At 39.4% G+C, this 20,494-nt stretch overlaps 1 protein-coding gene across 1 annotated transcript in view; it reads left to right on the top strand.

Moving 5' to 3' along the window:
* Positions 1–13,093, top strand: part of PDLIM1 (PDZ and LIM domain 1) — a 47,110-nt gene extending 34,017 nt beyond the window's left edge. Inside the window, exons 5-7 of the mRNA XM_069099276.1 lie at positions 5,086–5,237; positions 11,876–11,993; positions 12,554–13,093. Coding sequence (XP_068955377.1) covers positions 5,086–5,237; positions 11,876–11,993; positions 12,554–12,740 — 457 coding nt within the window. The 3' untranslated portion in view covers positions 12,741–13,093. The remainder of the gene's footprint in view (positions 1–5,085; positions 5,238–11,875; positions 11,994–12,553) is intronic.
* Positions 13,094–20,494: the final 7,401 nt, after the last annotated feature.

Here is a 20,494-nt window from a genome sequence, read left to right as displayed (position 1 = left end):
CCTTTCTAAGAGCTGATAATCACAGTTTGGGGGCTGATAAGCAACTTATCTTCTACTGATCCAATAATGAATATGAACTACGCTTATAAAATGAGGTCTCTTTGAAAGGAAAATACATTATATATATATATATATACATACACACACACACATACCTAAATGCAAACTGAAAAATAGTGGTAATTATAGGCTGTCTTCATCTTTGCTATAAGACAAATTTTTTGGGTGGGGGGCAGGGGGAAGATGGGGAAGAAATGTAGCCTGTAATTGTAGCAATACTGTAATTGTCTTGACTCATGCATCCAACTCCTTCAGTGTAGTTCATTAATGAATGATGTACTTACTGAAGCCATCTCAATCTAGCTTTCTTCTCCCCCCAATTACAGGCTACATTTCTTCCCCATCTTCCCCCGCCACTATTCCTTACACTATGCAAGAAGTTGTGTAAACACCTAAGACTTGTGTGCTTTTTTTGGTCACATTTTCCTGATGCATGTTTCTGGTGATGTGCATTTCCCCTAAAGTTGATATCAGTTGATTGTGGCACTATTTGTACATGTCTTCCTTTTAGACATACGTCAATCACAAAGTTCTTTTGTGATTCCTTCAATGTCTGTTTCATCAAAGATGGCTATTTTTTTTGATGATAATTGTTTCAGGAAACAATGTTTGATAACACTATAATTCCTAAATACTGGTTTTAGCAACTCCTGAATGGTTACTTCAGACAACTTGAAAATAAATAACAGGGAATGATGGATCATCCTATAGGTCAGTGGAAAAGATGAAAGATTGGGTGTCAGAGGACCTGGGTTCAGATCCTGGCTTTACTACTTTCTACCTGTGTGGTTTTGGGCAAACATCCTGGACTTCAGTTTTCCCATCTATAAAATGAAGAATTTGGGCTAGATGGTCCCTTTCAACTCTAAATCTGTGATCCTTTGAAATACTGTAGATGCTATTCTATAGTTTAAGATAACTAAAGTGAAAGAAGGGAAGAAGAGTTTATAAATAACCCTCTGATTAATGTTATAGGGAATGATTAAGATTCAACAGCTGGGAAAAGAAAGCAAACATCCTATTCTAAGAATAGGAATGGGGACTCTTTCCAATTTAGGAAGTTGGTTAAAAAAATAAATGTTTGTGACATATTGTGTCCTTTTCAAGGCTTCAGTTCAAACTCTCAGTATGTTGGGGAGTAACTGATTCTGAGTCCAGATAACACACAACCTCTTCCCTGCTCCCAAACCCATAGCTACATATGTCAATGAGAATCACAATTAACCTCAAATATTTGAAGAGCCCATGAAAGATGAACAGATCTCATTGTGTTTGTTTCTAAAGAGTAGCATTGGGACTAGTGGATCTAATGGATAAAAATTTTAGGGAAATATATTTGAAATTCTAGGAAGAATGGGCTAGCTAGTAATTACAGCTGCCCAACAATTTAATAGTCTATCTCATGACATAATGAGTTTAACATCACATGAGGTGTTCAAGGAGAAGCTAGATATCCCCTGGAGGTTATAAATGAGATTGATGAATCAGGCAGAGGATTGGACTAAATGATTTAAGGTTTGATAAGTAGCAGTAACCAAAGAGAAGACATCAACAATTTTCTATTTTTGTTTAAAGATCTGTGATGATGGTTTAAAAAAATTGTAGTTTTACGTTTCTAGCAGACACCATGTAACTTGACATGATATAACTGACAACCGATCTATGACAAATTGAGGAGTGATATGATATAGTAGCCCTCCCCCTTTAAAAAAAAGAAATGAATGGATAGTTTTCAACTGCTCTTGATGTAGTAGTCTTGCTGTATTCTGTTCTGGTCAAACCACATATGAATATTATCCCCAATTCTGGGCCCACATTTTAGGAAGGACATTGAGAAGCTCATGAGAATTCAGAATACCAGGGTAGCAAAGAGCCTCAAGAACATGCTGTGAAAGGATCAGGGATGTTTATCCTGAAGAAGACAAGAGACAAGTAGCATACGATAGTTATCTTCATTTAAAGGGCTTGTATGTGGAAAAAGAGACGTGCTTTACATGGTCCCAGTGGGAGGAGGCAAGAATGAATTTGGGAGCTGCAAATGGACAAATTTAGTTGTTATTTAAGGAAAAACCAACCAACTCCCCAAAACTTCTTGGAACTTTTATAAAGTGGAATGGGATGCTTCAGGAGGAAACAGGTACTCTCTTAATAAGCAAAGGCTGGACCATTTTCCTAAATAGGTTGTAGATAGGATTCTTTTCTGTGTGCTGGATAGATGCTTGGATGGCCACCAAGACCTCTTCCAATTCCGAGTTTCTGCGATGATTCTGTGACTAGAGAACTGTGGTAAAAATGGATGGCCCTCTTTCCCAAAAAAGGACTGATAAATATAAAATACTCCAACAAGATGAATATTTTATTTTTAGGATTTTAATATTTTTGTAGTGTTTTAATAACATTTTCCCCAATTGCACGTAAAAATAATTTTAACATTTATTTTAAAAACATTTTGAGTTCCAAATTCTCTCCCTCTGTTCCTTTCTACCCCCTTCCTGAGACAATAAGCAATTTGATATAAGTTATACATGTGCAATCATACAAAATATATTTCCATGTTAGTCATGTTGTGAAAGACAACACAGACCAAGGGGGGAAAAAACAAAAAAATATTTCTCACAAAAAAGTGAAAAATAGTGTGTTTTGATCTATATTTGGACTCCATCAGTCAGGATTAGTATTTTTATAAAAAACTTTGCTCATAGATTACAACTTGATGAAAATTGTGCTTTTCATACTTTTAAGTTACAGAGCACATTTTATACTTAAAGTTATTGGGAAGATCTGATGGGTGGTCATTTTGTTTTGATGGTTTATCTACTAGATTATCTTCCCTTAAAAGATGCTGGCTGCATCTAAAGAGACAAGTTTCATCAGGACATAGGGACCTGGGCCAGTCCATTTTTCCATCATGATGCCAGTAAGGTCTCTATTGGACAAAAAGTATCTTTACTGTGTATATAGGGAAAAGATAGAGCAGAGAGGTGGGAAATGGGAGGATACCAGCTGATTTTGGAGTTTTCTTTTCCTCCCAGAGACCAAATACGAAGCAGATTCTCCCTTACTAAAATGGAGCTTGGAAGAAAAGTGAGCATATGTTCTGCCCCATTGTGAACCTAGAGTACTGGGGTGGAGGGAGCAGGATGAAAGCATTATCTATTTCACAGAAGTCTAGGACAAGAACCTATTCCCTGAAAGGTGAATTTGGAATCCTCTCGTAGATACCCCACACCATCTCAATGGAGAAGTTCCCTTCCTTCTCCTACCTGTCAGGCAGCTTTCTAGGAGCAGATCCAGAATTAGCTTTTCAAACTGAAAGGATGAGGTGGGAAGTATTAGATTTTGAGATTCGTGAGTGATTAAGGGAGCAATTCCACTTCCTGGGTGCTTGGGGAAAGCAGAGGGCTGCTGGCTGTGGGAGCTTGCCCAGGGCCATTTATTCCACAGTATTCCAAGACCAAGTCTTTCCTACACTTTACACTAGTGATTGATTATGGAAGGAGTTACTAGGTGGTGCAGTGGATAGAGAACTGGGCCTGGAAGTCAGGAAGACATCTTTATGAGTTCAAATCTGGCCTTAAGACACTTACTAGCTGTGCGACTCTGGGCAAGTCACTTAACCCTGTTTACCTCAATTTCCTCATCTGTAAAATGAGCTGGAAAAAGAAATGGCAAACCACTCCAGTATCTTTGCCATGGGAACTCAAAACAGAGTAATGAAGAGTCAGACCTGATTAAAATAACTGAACAACAAATTAAGCTCTCTCTTAAAATGTAACGAAAAACAATCTATGAATCATTCATGTCTTCTTGTGGATTCCTCGAGTCTGATAATCAGATTGGATGTTGGAGCTTTGACAGAAAGGGGAGACAAGAAGGAGGATGGAGAGTAGGGTTGTAACATTTATCCCACCTATCTGAATCATTGTAATACCAGCTAGTGTAACAGGGAGGGGAGATTATCTAATTGTATGAGTTTAATGAAGAGATCTTCTCTTTTATTCATATGAGTATAAAGATAATCTTAGCTTTTGATCCTTCTCTCCAAGTTCCCAGAATCATAACTGTGGGGCATAATGGGATTTAGTTTAAGTCAGCAGTTATTAAATTCCTACTGTGTACAAGCATTATGGACATGTTCCCTTTCTTTAGAGGCCAGAGTGCCTGGTAATCTCAGTTTACTTTGAGGTCAGTTGTAGGAATGAGCCTTTTCCTTATGCATTATGCTGCTGTGAAGAACAAATTTCCTCTTGGGCTGTTCTTGAGGCAGCATTACTTTTTTTTTTTTTTCGTAATTAACATCATTATACATATTGGTGGTACAGTGGATAGAGAGCAGACCCTGGGCAAGTCACTTTTCCTCTGGGTGCCCCAGGCAGCTATCTAACACTATCTTCAGAACCTTTGCAGATCTTCATTGATGAAGGACATTTCCTCACTGGGAGTTCCTTAACGCCAATGAAATCACAGATCCGTAAACACCACACGCATCCCCACACTTGCTTATGTAAAGAACCCATAGTTCACGCAACTGGACTTGAATGAAATAATAAAAATCTGTCTCTAAATCAGGGATTCTTAACCTGGGGTTCCATGAACTTGTTTTCTGAATATTTTTTAAACTGCATATCAATAGAATTGTTTCCTTTGTCATTCTACATACTTTATTTTCTGCATTAGAACATTATTCTCAAATGAAGACTGCCAAAAGGGTCCATGCCTCAAAAATAGCTAAGAACACCTGCTCTAGATGTTGTTGGAATTTTTTTTTCGGTTACCAGAAAAGGTCTATCTCAAAATTTCTGTTATAACTGAGTTACTGTAACCATTTGGAAGAAGTTGTTTTTGCTTGGTCTGTAACCCTGGTCAGCTAAAATTGCACATTGTTGGAATGGGAGACAGCTTCAGCTTTCATCTTGGGGGATGATTTTTGTTTGGTATTTTGTTTCTTATTTTTGAAGGGAGGGAAGAAGATAACTTTTTAAAACTCGTGATTGCTCATTATGAATTTCCAAACATTCTTTATAGCTTAGAACACAGCCAGCCTTCAAGTAACCTTGGCATAGCTAGAGACTCAGAAGTTTACAAGATGCTACAGGAGAAGCAGGAGCCAAATGAACCACCCAAACAGTCCACCTCGTTCCTGGTTTTGCAAGAAATTCTAGAGTCCGAGGAGAAAGGTAAGTGGTGTTGCCATTTGAGTTGGTTCCCCCCCTGTTTGGGGGTGTTAGCATTTTCTTTCTTTTTTTTTAGTGTTTCTGTTACGCATACTTGGAAACCATTTTTATTTTAATTAACTATTTCTGTAACTTAAATGTTATTGGCTAGTTGTAACTCTTTTTTTTTGGAGGGCAATTGGGGTTAAGTGACTTGCCCAAGGTCACATGGCTAGTTAAGTGCTAAGTGTCTGAGGCCAGATTTGAACAGGTCCTCCTGACTCCACAGCTGGTGCTCTATTCACTGCACCACCTAGCCTCCCCTAGTTGTAACTATTAATCTATAAATATTGCAAGGGAGATGATATGGTGTAATGGATAGAAAGCCAGCCTCAGAGTGAGGAAAACTTTGCTTCAAGTCTTTCCACTGACATATTCTGGCTAAGTAACCCTGAGCAAGTCATTCAGTGTCCAATGGAAACTCACTAAGACCAAATTGCAGAACATTGGCTGATGTTCTTTGGAAGGGAGAGAGTTTCCTCAATGGAAATTGTCCATGTACATGCAATCTCAGTCCTGGTCCAAAAAACCCAAACCCAACATCTCAGCCCATAGCCTCTCATAACCTTATTCACCCCTTTGGAATCCCCATCAGGAGTCTTTGTCATTCATATTTCTTCCCTTTTTCTCTTATTAGGTCATGGTTAGTGTATATGCTAGTATGTAGTGATTCTACTTTTGTTTCGCATTATTTCATTGTGTACTTTCCAGATTAGGAGCCACTGAGCACAGAGAAAGAGTTTGCCTAAAAATCTGAAAAAGATTTAGCTTTTGTACACAATCACCCAAAAGTACTATTTCCTATTTCAAGAAATTGGATGTTAAGCTAGATACTTCCTTTGTGTTTCCAGTGTTCTGTCTATATAAATGTCTTAGGGTCACAGAACATAGAATGTTCATGCTTAAAAGGACCTTAGAAATCCTCAAGTATAGCTTCCTCATTTTATGGTGGAAGGAACTATGGCTTAAATTAGGGGAAGGGACTTGCCCAGGGTCATGCTGTTAGTAAATGAGCGAACCAGAATTCCCTCACTCATAAGCTTTGTGAAGCTTTTTCCCTCATGAGTTGTTTCTAATTATAAAGTTTCTCTCTCCACCCCATTGGTTTTCGGTAAGCCCAAAGGCAGCCTTCCTGTTGGGCTTGGAAAGGATATGAAGGTCTGAGGGCAAGGGACGATGACAGATATGGTTAAAATGAATCAGAAACAAAACCCAGTGACTCTGCTTTCCTTTAGGAGTCTTTTAGGAGGAAGGACAAAATGCAATGCGGACTTTCCCTCCTAGGAGAGGGAAGGGATGTACCGTCTTTAGTTCTCAAAGCAACAAAAAGAGATTGGATAGTGAATCCTGCCCCAGAAGGTGTGATTGTGGTCCTGTAATCATTCTTAGACCAGCCAGAACCACAGAGCATCAGGAGCTGTTTCAGGCAGGATCATCAGAAGGCAAGAGTCAAGGGCTCCCTTGCTCCCAAATCTTTGATCCAATGAGTACCCAGATGAGCCGGTCCCCCATGGCCTCTGAGACAGACTCAAATATCTTTCCAGGCTTCTTGTCAATATTTGAGACCCTGAAATGTGCCTCTTTGGCCTCCCTGGAGATCCTGTTTTTCATCCGCGGAGGGAGGGGAGTTATAATGGAGAGAGCACTTTATTTGGAGTCAGAGAAGTTGGATTTATATACTGGTCCTGATGCTATTTGTGTGGCCTTGGAAAAGTCATTTAACCCTTATGGTCCTCATTTTCGTCCTTTCCAGCTCCAAATCTATGATCCTATGCAATGTAGACCCTTCTTACCCTTCTTCTCCTTCCTCTCCATCATCTAATAAATGGCTACCTTTTTTAGAGAGCACATTCTGAAGAAGGGAGGTGACAGGGCTTGGGAAAGCACCACTAAGAGAAGACCTCCTAGATCCTGGATCCTGGAATCTTTACTAATTAGAGACATTACAATAGAGATTCTTAACCTCTTTTGTATTGCCTTTGGAAGAAAATTTCTCCTTCTAGCTTCATTCCTCCCTCTCCATGTCTACATTCCAGCCCATCATTTTCCCCTACTGTCCCTCTTCCCTCTTCCCTTAAAATTCTCTCAAGAAATTCTCATTGACACTCATGTGAAATTCCTGACCAGAGTGCTCCCTGACTTAAGTGCAGTGCCTGGCGTATAACAAATGCTTAATAAATACTTGATTGATTAGCAATTCTAGCCCAGCAGGGTCTTTTGGGATCTTGACTGTGGCACACACCCAGTATTTTTGCTTTCCCTCTCATTTTCTCAGACCCAGAGAAGAGTGTAACATTGGCCTTTGCCTCATCTGCCATGTATTTCCTAGTTTGCTCTCTTGTTTTTCCCTCCTGGGTAACCCTTGTGGAAAAAGGTATGATATGGCAGCCACTGAGGACAAAGACACTCGTTGATCTTTGTTCTAGGGAGGGAACAGACAGTACTCAGGGAAATCCATTTTAGGTGTTCTCTTTTAAAAATTAATTCTGAGGACTCCTGATAAGGTCAGCCTAGATCCAGAGCAATGTTAAAAAAAAAAAAAGACTTCCTAGGAAAGGTAGTCTTCTAAAACTTAAAAAACTTGAAAAATGTTTTTGACAATAGTTTTTCAATGTCCTTGTTTTTCTTTGTAATCCTATGTATTTTATTTTATGCATTTAAAAACATTCCGGAAAAGGTCCAGAGATTTCATAAGACTGCAAAGGGTGGGGTCCATGATTGCAAAATGTTAAGAATCTCTGACCCAGGGAAGGCTGGGCTTCCAAGGCAAAGCCTTGCAGCTAGGCATATGAAAGGAGTCAAGAAGATAAAAAAGAAGTGAGTGGTACTGAACAACCTTCCAGTGGGAACAGTCTGTGACAAAGACTGGGACCAACTCATGTGGGTGACTGACTGAGGCACACTAATGACTGCAGCCCCTTTTCCTCCTACCACCCAGGTAGGGGAAGATCAAAGAAGTGGTCTGGCTGATCCTAGCATGGGGGAGCTAGGAAGCTTCTTAGAGGTCATTTAGTTCAACCTCCCACCAAATACATGACCTTCCAAAAGTAAAGCTGACTGGCCTGTGACTGTAGAGAGTCTATCGGAGATTATGTGTGGTGTTAGGAATGGGGGTACCCAGGGGAGTGAATCTCAATTTAAAATAGATAAAACTTATATCACTCCCAGACTGAAGTCATCCAAGTATATATAATCTTGATGCAACCTGGTTTTTTGAGCTTCTGTATTTCCCTAAGTTGTTGAATTTCTTATATTACTCTGTTCTGTCCATTTTAGGAGGCAAGCTCCTTGCAATTAGGGAATGTCTTAAAATAAGCTCAATTAAGCCACCCAGAGTGCCACTGAGAGTGAAAAAATAACCAGCTGTTGACTTCAGTTGAAGGCCTGAGGCTGTCTGGGCTGAAAGGCTTTCCAGAGATACTAGATTTCATTTGAATTTAAACATTCTTACTGCTTGGCACCACAGAGAAGCTTGAATCCTATTAAGTGGGGTATAATAGAGAGTTTGATGCCAGTTCATCTTGATTTTGTCTCTCCTACCTCTTCCTACCTGTCCATTCCTACCATGACCATCACTCTCTCTTGTTCAGACCCTCATCACCTCTCGCCTAGGCTGGTTGTTAAGCTTCCTAATTATTCCCCCTGCCTCCACTCTATGTGGTCTACCATCCATTTGCTACCTAACTGCCAAACTGATATTCCTAAAGCCACCAGTCTAACCAAATCACTTCCTTGCTCAAGGAACATTAGTGACGCCCTATTGACCCTAGGATAAATGCAAACTGCTCCTTTTGTTAAGTAAGACTCTTTCCACTATGGTTCTAAACTATCTTTTCAGACTGACTTCATACATTCTCCATTCCATTCCAAGCCTCCATGTTGTCCTCTGTATTCAAGTCTATCTCTCTGTGCCTTTGCAAGGCTCTCTCCTCATGCCTGCAATTCACTCCCTCCTCATTTCTACCTCTTAGAAGCCTTAGTGTCCTAGCTCGAGGGCTACTTCCCACACAATGACTTTTCTGATCTACAACACATTTTTTAATGACCTCAGTGTATCTGAAATTACTTTGCAAATATTTTGCATTAATTTATCTGTATGTATGTTGTTCCCTACCCCAACACACAACTCCTCAGTAAAATATAAACCCCTTGAAGGCAAAAGTTGTTTTCGTTGCCATTTATTAAGTAAGCATTTAATAAATACTTGTTGAATAAATGTTGAATCAAAGAACAATAGACTGGAAGTTGGGAGGCCCAGTTACATTCCTTGTTTAGTCCTTAACTAGCTGTGTGACCATGAAAAAGTCACTTTAACTCCCTGAGTCTGTGTCCTTCTTTTTCTTTCTTTTTTTCCAGTGAAGGTAGTTAAGGGGTGATAGATTAGATGACCTTTAAGGTCTCTCCTAGCTATAATGAGCTATAATTCCAGTTCCAGTAAATGGCACATTTGTGATGGGAACAGGAGACACATGACTAAATGTAGAATCCAGTTATTGTAAGCCCTATCCTTCCCCTTCCTGTGATATTCAGTGTTGGTTTATGCATTCCACAAGCAACATAATCAGCTCAAGCACGTGTAACCAGACAACACATCTCTGAGAAACTTCGTTCCTTGTCATCCTGCATTGGTTATCAATGGGAAGTAAATGTTTCTCTGTTCACTGATGAATCAATACTGTTCTTTCAATCCCAAGAAGCTCCCTGACACTAGTGTTTGTACTCACTAAGACTTTGTTTCAACAGCTGGTTTGTGCTTTGGAGTCATCCAGGTAGAGGAAATCATTGCAGTTTCCTCCTTTTCATAGTGAAGTTGGCCAAAGATGTCCTGATGTGCTAACGTCAGGGAAAAAAAAGAACGTTTTCTGGACGAGCTCCCAATGCTTGAAAAAGCATTTAGTGTTGTGTGTGTGTGTGTTTCCAAATTTTCAGCAGACAACAAGCTTACAAGAGTTTCAGATTTGTAAGGCTAACAAACATGAAAACACTTTAGGGGCTTCAGGGAGAGTTTGGTTTTGGAAAAAAATCATTTCCAAAGTGCTTAGTACAATACCCAGCACTTAGCATGGTGCTTGGCATATAGTAGGTGCTATTTATTGACCTATTGGATCAGAGTTGATAAGTAGAACATATTAGATAATTAAGATTTCAGAAACAATTGAACACAATAAACTCCATGTATGATAAACCAAAAAAAAAATTGCTAGGGGAAGGACTATCTATTTAAATCTTCACAGAAAACTGAAAAAAAAAATTGGAACAGTCTGGCAGAAAAGAGATTTAGGCCAGCAGTTTATACTGTGTACAACAATAAACTACAAATGGATAATTGACCTTAACAGAAAAGGGGACATCAATTTTTCTTAAGTTGCTGTCTTTCAGATCTATGATTGGGGAAAAATCCATAATCATACAAAGGATAGAGGGCACCATGAAAGACAAAGGAGATTATTTTTGTTAGCAAAATGAAAAAGCTTTTGCATGAACAAAACTAATGCAGGGAACAAACCTAGAGCATATTTTTTTAAAAAACCTTTCTATTTGAGGGGTCAGGGGAGTCTTTACATCAGATATCTTTGATAAAAGTCTGATATCCGTGAAATATATAGAGAATTGGCACATATTAGAGGAAGCCATTCCCTAAATTGATAAATGGCCCAAGGATATGAACAGTTTTCAGAAAAGAAATCTCAACACTGAAAAATGTTACAAATCACTAATAATAAAAAATAAACATTAAAAGGTCTCTGAGGTTCCCCTGGCCAGCTACAGATGCTGCTTCTCTACCTTCCTTAATTAGCATAAACCTATCTGGTGACTTATGAGCTAGTCCAATTTCAGTCAGTATGCCTGTGCTAGATAAGTACTTTCTTTAATACATCAGTAAATACCAACCCAAAACAGCAGGATCTTTCCAATTTTTTCTTCATTTGTTTGTCATAAGGGCCCTAAGACTGTATCACATTGCCTCAAGGCTGACCCTCAGTTGGCCCTCTCTGGGTCGAGCCAATGACCAGGTACTGAACTCTTAATTATGGCACTATCTCAAGTCTTAAAAGACCTGTTTTTCATTGCTTTGGTTTTCCCCATCTGTAAACCCCAATTCTAGCTCTCTCTAGTGGCCAAGCATTGACAAATGCTAAATAATGAAATAGATAAGAGAGTGCTGGACCTGGAGTCAGGAAAACCTGAGGTCAGAACCCATCTCTGATATTTACTAGCTGTGGAAACTTGGGGAAATGATTTAACTTCTTGGACCCTCAGTTTCCTGCCTATGAAATGAAGATGACAATAATCGTTGTAGCACCAACTCACAGGGTTGTTGGGACTCAGAAGAGAAAATATGGAGGGGTGGCCAGGTGGTGCAGTGAGTAAAGCGCCGGCCCTGGAGTCAGGAGGACCTGATTTCAGTTCCGGCCTCAGACACTTAACACCCACACACAAAAATAACTAGCCATGTAACCTTAACCCCAGTTGCGCTCCAAAAGGCAAAAAAAGAAAAGAAAAGAAAAGAGAAAATATGTAAAAGTATTTTGTAAACTTAAATTTTCTATATGAGTGTTATTTTATTTTCCATCTTACCTGATGTGTCCTCCACATTTAAGGGGACCCCAATAAACCTTCAGGATTCAGAAGTGTGAAGGCACCTGTTACCAAAGTTGCTGCATCGATTGGAAATGCCCAGAAGCTGCCCATGTGCGACAAATGTGGCACTGGCATTGTGTAAGTACTGACCTACCCACCCCCCCATTTCATCTGTAATGAAATCCAGAATGGGTCGCTCACTCAGGCACAGATGATGCCAATATTGAACACCAAGTGTGTAGGAATACTCTGCCAAATGGGCATTAGTTGGCAGATGAGCCCCATGGGAGAGTAAGCACCCTTTCCCCTTCTCCTACCTTCAGCTGAGCTCTAAGTTCCCTTCTGTGATCCTACATTTGTTTTGCCCACATTTTCCCATCATTTTTGGCTGTGAGAAAAGGTGGCTTCTATTGCCTTATCAGGGAGCAAGTGTCCCAGCCCCAGGCAGGGCCCATGAGCAATATGATGGATAGAAGATTGATCTTGAAGATAGGAGGACATGGGTTCTAGTCTTGAGTCTGAACTGTGAGATCATGGGAGAGTCCCTTAATTTCTCTGAGCCTTAGCCTCCAAGTCTTTAAAATGAGTGGGTTGGAATCGATCACCTCTAAGGTTCTTCTTGGCTCTAAATCTATGATCCTGTGACCCTCATCAGCCACGTGGATTTCCTGGACTAACAAGAGTCTCTTTTTTCACAGCGGTATATTTGTGAAGCTTCGAGACAAGCATCGGCACCCAGAGTGCTACGTGTGCAGTGACTGTGGGACCAACCTGAAGCAGAAGGGCCATTTCTTTGTGGAGGACTGCATCTATTGTGAAAAGCATGCCCGGGAGCGAGTGACCCCCCCTGAGGGCTATGATGTGGTCACAGTGTTTCCCAAGTAGACAAGCAGCCGTGTGCACACTAACCTTCTCCAATCCTCACTATATTTTCCTCTCTCCACTTCCCTTTGCCTTTCACTCTTAATGTCTCTAGCAATTGTCATGGTGTTGTCACTGTGATATGAAACCTTTCTCTTTGCCTCAGCTAATGGGATATCACCTATCTCATGACACTCGCTTTCTAAATGGTGGGCACCTTGGCCTCGAGTCCTATCAACAAGCATCGTGTCTCCTTGCCATATTCTACTACTATCTCCTGCAAACTGCATCAGATAGAAATTGAATATAGGAACAAAACAAAACCTATTGGACATGGAATTAATGTTCTAGTCAATAAATGTGAAGAATTTGACTGAGAGTATGCTATGTGTCATCACCTAACCATGTACCATATGGCTACAGCCAGCCCATGCTTGAAGCTGACTTTTCTGGCTCACCTACCTTCATTCTGGGGATTCCAGCCCTTCCCTTTGATGTCTTAGCAGCACCTCAGAGAGAGTGAGGAAGGGGGCTGATCCCAGCGAGGCAGGTATTCACTGGAGACTACAGGAAGTGAGATTTCTTCCTGCTCCCCAGACCTGAGTTGAAGGTACATTGAAACCTGGAAATACCTGAAGAAAAGAGGGGAAACAAAGAGTCCACAGAATTCACAAACTACATGATTATCTTTCGGTGACCTAGCTGATTCTCAGAGATACAGTGTAGAAGTGAGGAAAGGTCTTCACGGTTTCTAGAAGCATGAATTTTCCTGAGTTTTCCTTAAAAAGACCTAGGGGCTTCCTTCCATTTTATTTTATTTTTTTTGCTTTTTGGAGGGCAATTGGGTTTAAGTGACTTGCCTAAGGTCACATGCCTAGTTTTTGTGTTGTGTCTGAGGCCGGATTTAAACCCAGGTCCTCCTGACTCCAAGGCTGATACTCCATTCACTGTACCACCTAGCCACCCCTGGCTTCCTTCCATTTTAAAGTCCCTTGCTTCCTTACTCCTAGATACCCAATTTAGGGCAGTTTAGGAGGATTAGAATTGGATTGAATAGTCTCACTCCCTGACTAAAGCAAAGAGCTGAACCTTATTCCTTATTCCATATTAGCCAAATAAAAGATTTTACCTTTTTCTCACTTAGAATAACTCCTTTTTCAGCATTTTGTAATAAATTATTATTATTTCATTGGCCTGCCAAAGGCTGAGATCTCACCTCACACCCACCTCCACCTCCCCTTCCTGACCGACAGCAGGTGCTTACACTTAACCCTGAACCTTGGGGGATGTGAGATTGAGTTGTACCAGGTCAGGGATCTCTTTGGGAGCCCTACTCTTCCCAAAGCTTTCATTGAGGACAGCCAACCTTCCCCTACTTGATATATGAAGAGGACCAGGGCTCATGTGGGTGGCTGGATGAGGAGTTTCCTTGTTCTAGAACTCCAGGAAAGGGTTAAAAATGATTCCCATCATAGGTCCAATGAGGGGATCTAGTTTCACTTTTTGTGATGACTGCCATATGCATAACTGACACAAGTATGATAAATAACTTCATGTCATTAGACTGGGTTTTGCTATTAGTACTTGATCTCATGGGTCTGTTTATCCTAACAGTGTGAATTTATCCACAGACAATGAGCTAGACCACTCCAGTGTAAGGGCCATATGGGCAATACACCTGCCATCCAAGTGCGTCCCATTCCTTTATATAAGTGCATATAAAATATGTTCAAAATAAAGGGATAAGGCCACTGGAACCTAGCATGTAGTAACAAGGACAGGCCTCATGGAGAAGGTGGCCCTTGAGCTGAGCATCGAAGGAAATTGAAAGCAATTGAAGGAAACCTTAGTTTCTGAAGAGCAGATGTGAGGAGGGAGTTCATTCCAGATGTGGGGGACAGATTTGGCATAGGTATAGAGTATATTTACATAATTATAAGATAGGTGTTCTTGCACCAAGATTGCTATCCTATGACTGGGTTCAAAACTGATACAACATACACATGACTTTTGGGAAGCAGCATGGCCCAGTAGCCAAAGCACTGGATTTGGAGTCAGAAATCCAGATTCAAGACCTGCCTCTGCCCCTACCTGTGTGACCTTTACCTCTCTGGTACTCAGTTCTAGCATCTGTAAAATGAGGGGGTTGGACTCAGTGACCTTTAAGATCCCTCTCAGGCCTACATTTATGGCTCTACAATCACATCAACAGCAAAGATATTTAACAGCAGAGTAGTCATATGGGGCCATGCCCATGCCCCATCCATCCTTGGTGTTTCCGGCTGACAGTGACACCAAGGGATCATGTATGAGATAACTGAGTTGTCCTCCCCAATCATAACCTTAGGTCAAACATCCCTTTAAACATGCCCAGCTTAATTAATTTATCTTCACATAGGGCAATCTCTAGAATGCTTTACATTGCTACATCAGAGGCTGCATAATACAGAGGAAAGCTTTAGAGGCAGATGATCTGAGTTCAAATTACACCTCTTCTACTAACTACCTTGTAAAATCACTTAATGTCTTGGGGTCTGTTTTTTTCTGTCAAGAGAGGGAGTTGGACTACAACGGTGATGTCAGCCCCAAATAGAAACTCCCTGGGGCTGCATATTGACTCAGAAAACCACAAATTAACATTATATTTTATTGCATTTTTATTACTTTGGTTAAACATTTCCCAATTACTTTTTAATTGGGGCCTCACTTAGAAGTTGTAGCCTAGGACACCTCAGACTAAAGGATCTCTATAATCTTTGAACTTTAAATGTTTAATCCTGTAAGCGAGTGCTTATTTTGACTCCTGTGTACCTTTATCTTGCTAGTTTTCATTTTTACAAAGGACTGAATCCCTCACATTAGGTTTCTATGAAAATATGTTATAGATTATGCCCTTTGGATTCCATCTGGCTGGTTGGAAGTAAACAGCTCCTGATTGGGGTGGTGAAGGGGAATTCCATCTCTTAACTGAGTTCCAGGATTATGACAAGAACTGTTTGTTTTTCTTCCAAATTAAGGAGGACAGTTTCTATAAATCCAATCAAGAATGTCTATGCTAACAAGCATAGTAATATATATGGACCTGACCTTGAAGCCAGGAACACCTGGGTTCTTGTCTGGCCTCTGACACACACTGGCTGTATGACCCTGGGACATTCACTTAGCCTCTCAATGTTTTCATGTAATTTTTAAGACTATATGTTGTAGGGCAATTCATAAATGGACTATAAGTTCCATCGGTACTAGTAGAGGTAGAACTCACTAGCAGTTCTCTACATCAATGAAGTCACAGGTTCAATCCAAAAAAATTAAAGACACACCAGGTGATACAATAATACCCTAAATATCAGACAAACTGCTGACACCATACAAGCCTCAGTGGGCATTGAATTCAGACCTCTTAAAGGATGGTTCGGTGGAGAGCCTCTGTACCCAGGTTCATAATAACTCATAACAAGCAAGAAGAGGAAGACCGGGATCTGAGGAAGAACTGAGATCTGGCCAAAGTATATCCAATTTGAGTCACTCACAGAAATAGATCCGCCAGTCTCAACTGAAAACTGGACCATCGAGGGGGTGAGTTACCAGACCAAGGACCACTCTATCAATACTAGAGGCTAATATAAAGAGTGAATTTCCAGTCCTACTCCTTTGTAACCAGTTGATCTCTTAGAGAAACGATTGAAACTCTAAAGAGCTAAACCTAAGTGAGGTGGCTGAGCTCCCATATCACCTCCTGTGGCATTTCAAATCTTTCAAAAGGAACATTGGAGCAGCATCTCTTGGGTTTGCTCTGGCTTCCAAAAGTTCTGTTTTAAAGGCTAAACTTGGGCACTACTAATGCTGACTGTTGCTGCCCATGGATAGGAAAGGGATAAGGTCTTTCCCACCCGCATAATTCCTAATGATAGACTCTACAAACACAGTTTCACAGCTAGGTAAGTGAGAACAGGGAAGAGAATGTGTTTATATTTTAATGAGTGTTTGTATATTGTCTGGGAAACTGGCGCCTATAAAATCAACTTGAAGCCCTAATGGGACAGCAGGAGCACTGGGCTTTGAGTCATGAGACCTGGGTTCTGGTTCCTGCTCTGCCACAGTAAGCTTTGAGGCACAGATGAATCATTTTACATCTCTGGGCCCAAGCTGTGTCTTCTATAAAATGAGGAACTTACAGCCAAGAATTTTACCACTAAATCACTAATGTTCCAGCTCTTAAAACAAAATAGCCAGACCAGATGATTTCTAAAGTCCACCAGTGCTAGTGATCTGTGAGTCTTTAAGGATAATGAAAATAGTGGGTGACTTGCCATGTTGGCAGATATTTATATAGACTCAAAACCATCATAATTTGTGTAGACAGATTTTTTAGAAAAGGAGGGTAAGGAACAGAAATATTTGGAGATGAAAACACCTAGGCAGAAATCACAAAACCATAGAATTTTAGAGCTGAAAGGAACAGAGATGTGTGCTAGATGTAGGAACAGCTTGATCTGACTGAAAAAAAATATTGGGATGGGAAGATCTGCCACAACATTAGTGAATAGCTTCTCCTTTAGTATGATTTTAATTAGATGAAGAACAAACAAAGGGAAGAGTTTGGCCCCTCGCTCAGTGATTATTTATAAATAATAATAATAAACACATTCAATAGAAAACTTTGGAACTTAGAAAATAAGTCCAGTGCAAGCAATTTTAATTGTCCATAAGAAATTAAAAGTCTAAAAGAGTTGTTCAGAAGAATAGGTACTAGAAGTTTTTGACCAGAAGGAATAGGACAGTATCAAGGCTGTACCAAAATTCTAAGAAAATATCATAGGATTTATTCAGAGAGAAAGTTAACTGACTACAGAACGACTCAAAATCCTTATGCTTCTTTAAATCTTGCTCCAAATTATATCTGTCTTTCTATATTTTGATTAGGTATGTAAATTATATTTATGTTAAATTTTATTTTTTTAATAACAAAAATCTATTTTCTTTACCTCTGCCTTCCATTCAGAAAAAAGAGAAAAATAAAATTCTTATAACACATATACATTGTCAAAATAAATTCCCATGTCCAAAAATGTATATCTTATTCTACATCCTAAATCCTTCACTTTTCTGTCAAGAGGTAAATAACAAGCTTCATCACCAGTCTTCTGGAACTGTAATTATTCATTGTCTTAATCAGAGTTCTTAAGTTTTTCAAAGTTGTTTGTCTACACAGTGTTGTTATCCTTGCACAAATTGTTCTGGTTCTGTTCAATTCACTCTGTAACAATTCATACAAGTATTCCCATGTTTCTTTAAACTCATCCCTTTTGTCATTTCTTATGGCATAATAGTATCTCATTACATTCATATATCATTATTTATTCAACCATTCAACAATTGATAAGCACCATCTTATTTTCAAGTTTTTTACCAACACACAAAAAGTTGATAAATGTGTTTGTATTTATGGGACCTTTTCTTCTTTCTTTGTCTTTTTGGGGTATAGGATTAGTAGTTGTATTACTGAGTGAAATATTTTTATTCAAAAATTGTATTCAGCTGTGATTGAAAGTCCTCTATTATATGAAAAAATCATTTTTACCCCCTATAAGATTATACTTAATTTTCCTGATTAATATATTCTTGGTTATAAATTTTTATCTTTTTCCCTTTTGGAATATAATATTCCATGATCTCATCTCCTTTAAATTTGTAAAAGCATTTATGACATTTATTTACTTATACTTAGTTTTTCTTTAACTTGGAAGCTCTGAATTTTAGCTATGATATTCTTAGGAGTTTTATTGTAGGGTTTCTTTCAGAAAGTGACCAATGGGTTGCTTCTATTTTAACTTTGCCCTCTGGCCTGAGCATTTTTAATTTATGATTTCTTGAAATATGATATCCAGGCTATTTTTTGGATCATAGTTTTTAGTAAGTTTGAAAGATTCTTAGATAATGGCCCCTTGACCTGTTTTTCTAGACCAGTTTTTTTTTTTTTGCTTTTTTTCGGAGAGGGTAAGGCAGGGCAATTGGAGTTAAGTGACTTGCCCAAGATCATACGGCTAGTAAGTGTTAAGTCTCTGAGGCTGGATTTGAACTCAGGTCCTCCTGACTCCAGGGATAGTGCTCTATTCACTGTGCCACCTAGCCACCCATAGACCAGCTGTTTTTGATAGGAGACATATTTTCTTCTATTTTTTTTTTTAGGCTTTTAATTTCTTTCTTATATTTTTTTTCTTGGCTTTTGGAGTTTGTAATTTCTGTTTGACTCATTTTAATTTTTAGGGGGTCTGTTACTTGTGTAAAATTGTATTCCTCCTGTACTAAGCCATTTATCTTCCTAATTCTTTCCTCTAGATTTCTTATTTCATCTATAATATCCTCTTTTGTCTCTTCTGCTATCTCTTTGCAGAATTCTGATAGACATTGTTATCTTGGACTCTGCCCATAGTTGCTGTGAAATTACTCTCTTCCTCTGGACTGGATGCTCCTGAATCATTAAAACAGAGCCATCTAGGTGGTGCTGTGGGCATATCACTAGACCTGGAACTAGAAAGATCTGAGTCTAAATTCAGCCTCAGACACAAACCAGCTGTGTGACCCTGGGCAAGTCACTTGTCTGCCTCAGTTTCCTCATCTGCAAAATGGGGACAATAGCACCTACCTCATAGGGGTCTTGTTAGACGAGATAATATTTGTAAAGAGCTTTGTAGACCTTGAATTGGCATATGAGTGCTGGCTATTATTATTTAAATTTCTTTATCTTCAGTTTCTTGTTTATTCATATTTCCAGCTTTTTTTCTTCAATAAGTACTTTCAGGACCAGGTTCTGATTATTTCTTTATGCTCAGGTGTAATGGTGTGCTTTGGTGGCCCTCATTTGGATTGCCTAGAGTTTTGTCATTGGTCCCTTCTTCCACTAGGGTCTATTGTACACAAAGTGATGGGTGATTTCAAGACTTCTTTTATCTGTATCCTGGTATCTTTTCATGAAAAAGTATAGATTTTTTCTAAACACCTGACTCTATTATGATCTAGCTCAATAAAGTATAGGTTTCCTTCAAAAGGTTAAAAAAATTTTTTCCCATGCTCCTGTCTCCCCATAGCTCTTCCAAAGATGACTTTTTTAATCTTTTACCATTTTTGCTAATTTGTTGGGTATAGGGTGAAACCTCAGAGTTGTTTGAGTTTTCATTTTTCTTACTATTAGTGATTTGAGACATTCCCCAATTCTGCCAATCCCATCCCTCAGGGTGGTTGTTGATAGTTTTCATTTCTTCTTTTGAGAACTGTTCATACCTTTTGACTACTTATCTCTTGGTAAATGACTCTTAATTTATATCCTGTTTTGCTGAGAACCCCTAGTATAATGACAGGCTAATTGCTGCCACTATAGTTCCCTCTTCACCATGTACCAAGATTCCCAGTGAATGGAAGAGCATAGCTATCAATAGTGACTCCTTTGTCACCTCACTGTGCAGTGATTTCAAAGCTTTAAGAAAATAAAATTCACTTTCTCAAAAAGACTTGGGACTAGGACAGTATGGCTATTGAAGATCCTTGGGCTTTAGAATTAGGAAGACCTGGGCTCATGACTAGTCTCTGACAAATTCTGACTCTTTGACTAGAGGCAACTCACTTATCCCCTCCAATACTTAATCAACTCTATGAACTAAGTAATAAAATAAGTAGCTAATCTATATTGTTAGAGGAAATTTCCCCACCTGGAGATCCCTATATCCATGAAAGGTCAGGCCTTGGCCAAAAACAAAACCCAATAAGGAAACAGCACCGTC

This window comes from Petaurus breviceps, unplaced genomic scaffold, assembly GCF_028583685.1.
Source record: "Petaurus breviceps papuanus isolate PSGF00001 unplaced genomic scaffold, PetGlider_PUasm1.0 37, whole genome shotgun sequence".
Lineage (NCBI taxonomy): Eukaryota > Metazoa > Chordata > Mammalia > Diprotodontia > Petauridae > Petaurus > Petaurus breviceps.
Note: the sequence above shows the minus strand (reverse complement) of the source record. Positions and strands in the feature narration are given on the sequence as shown.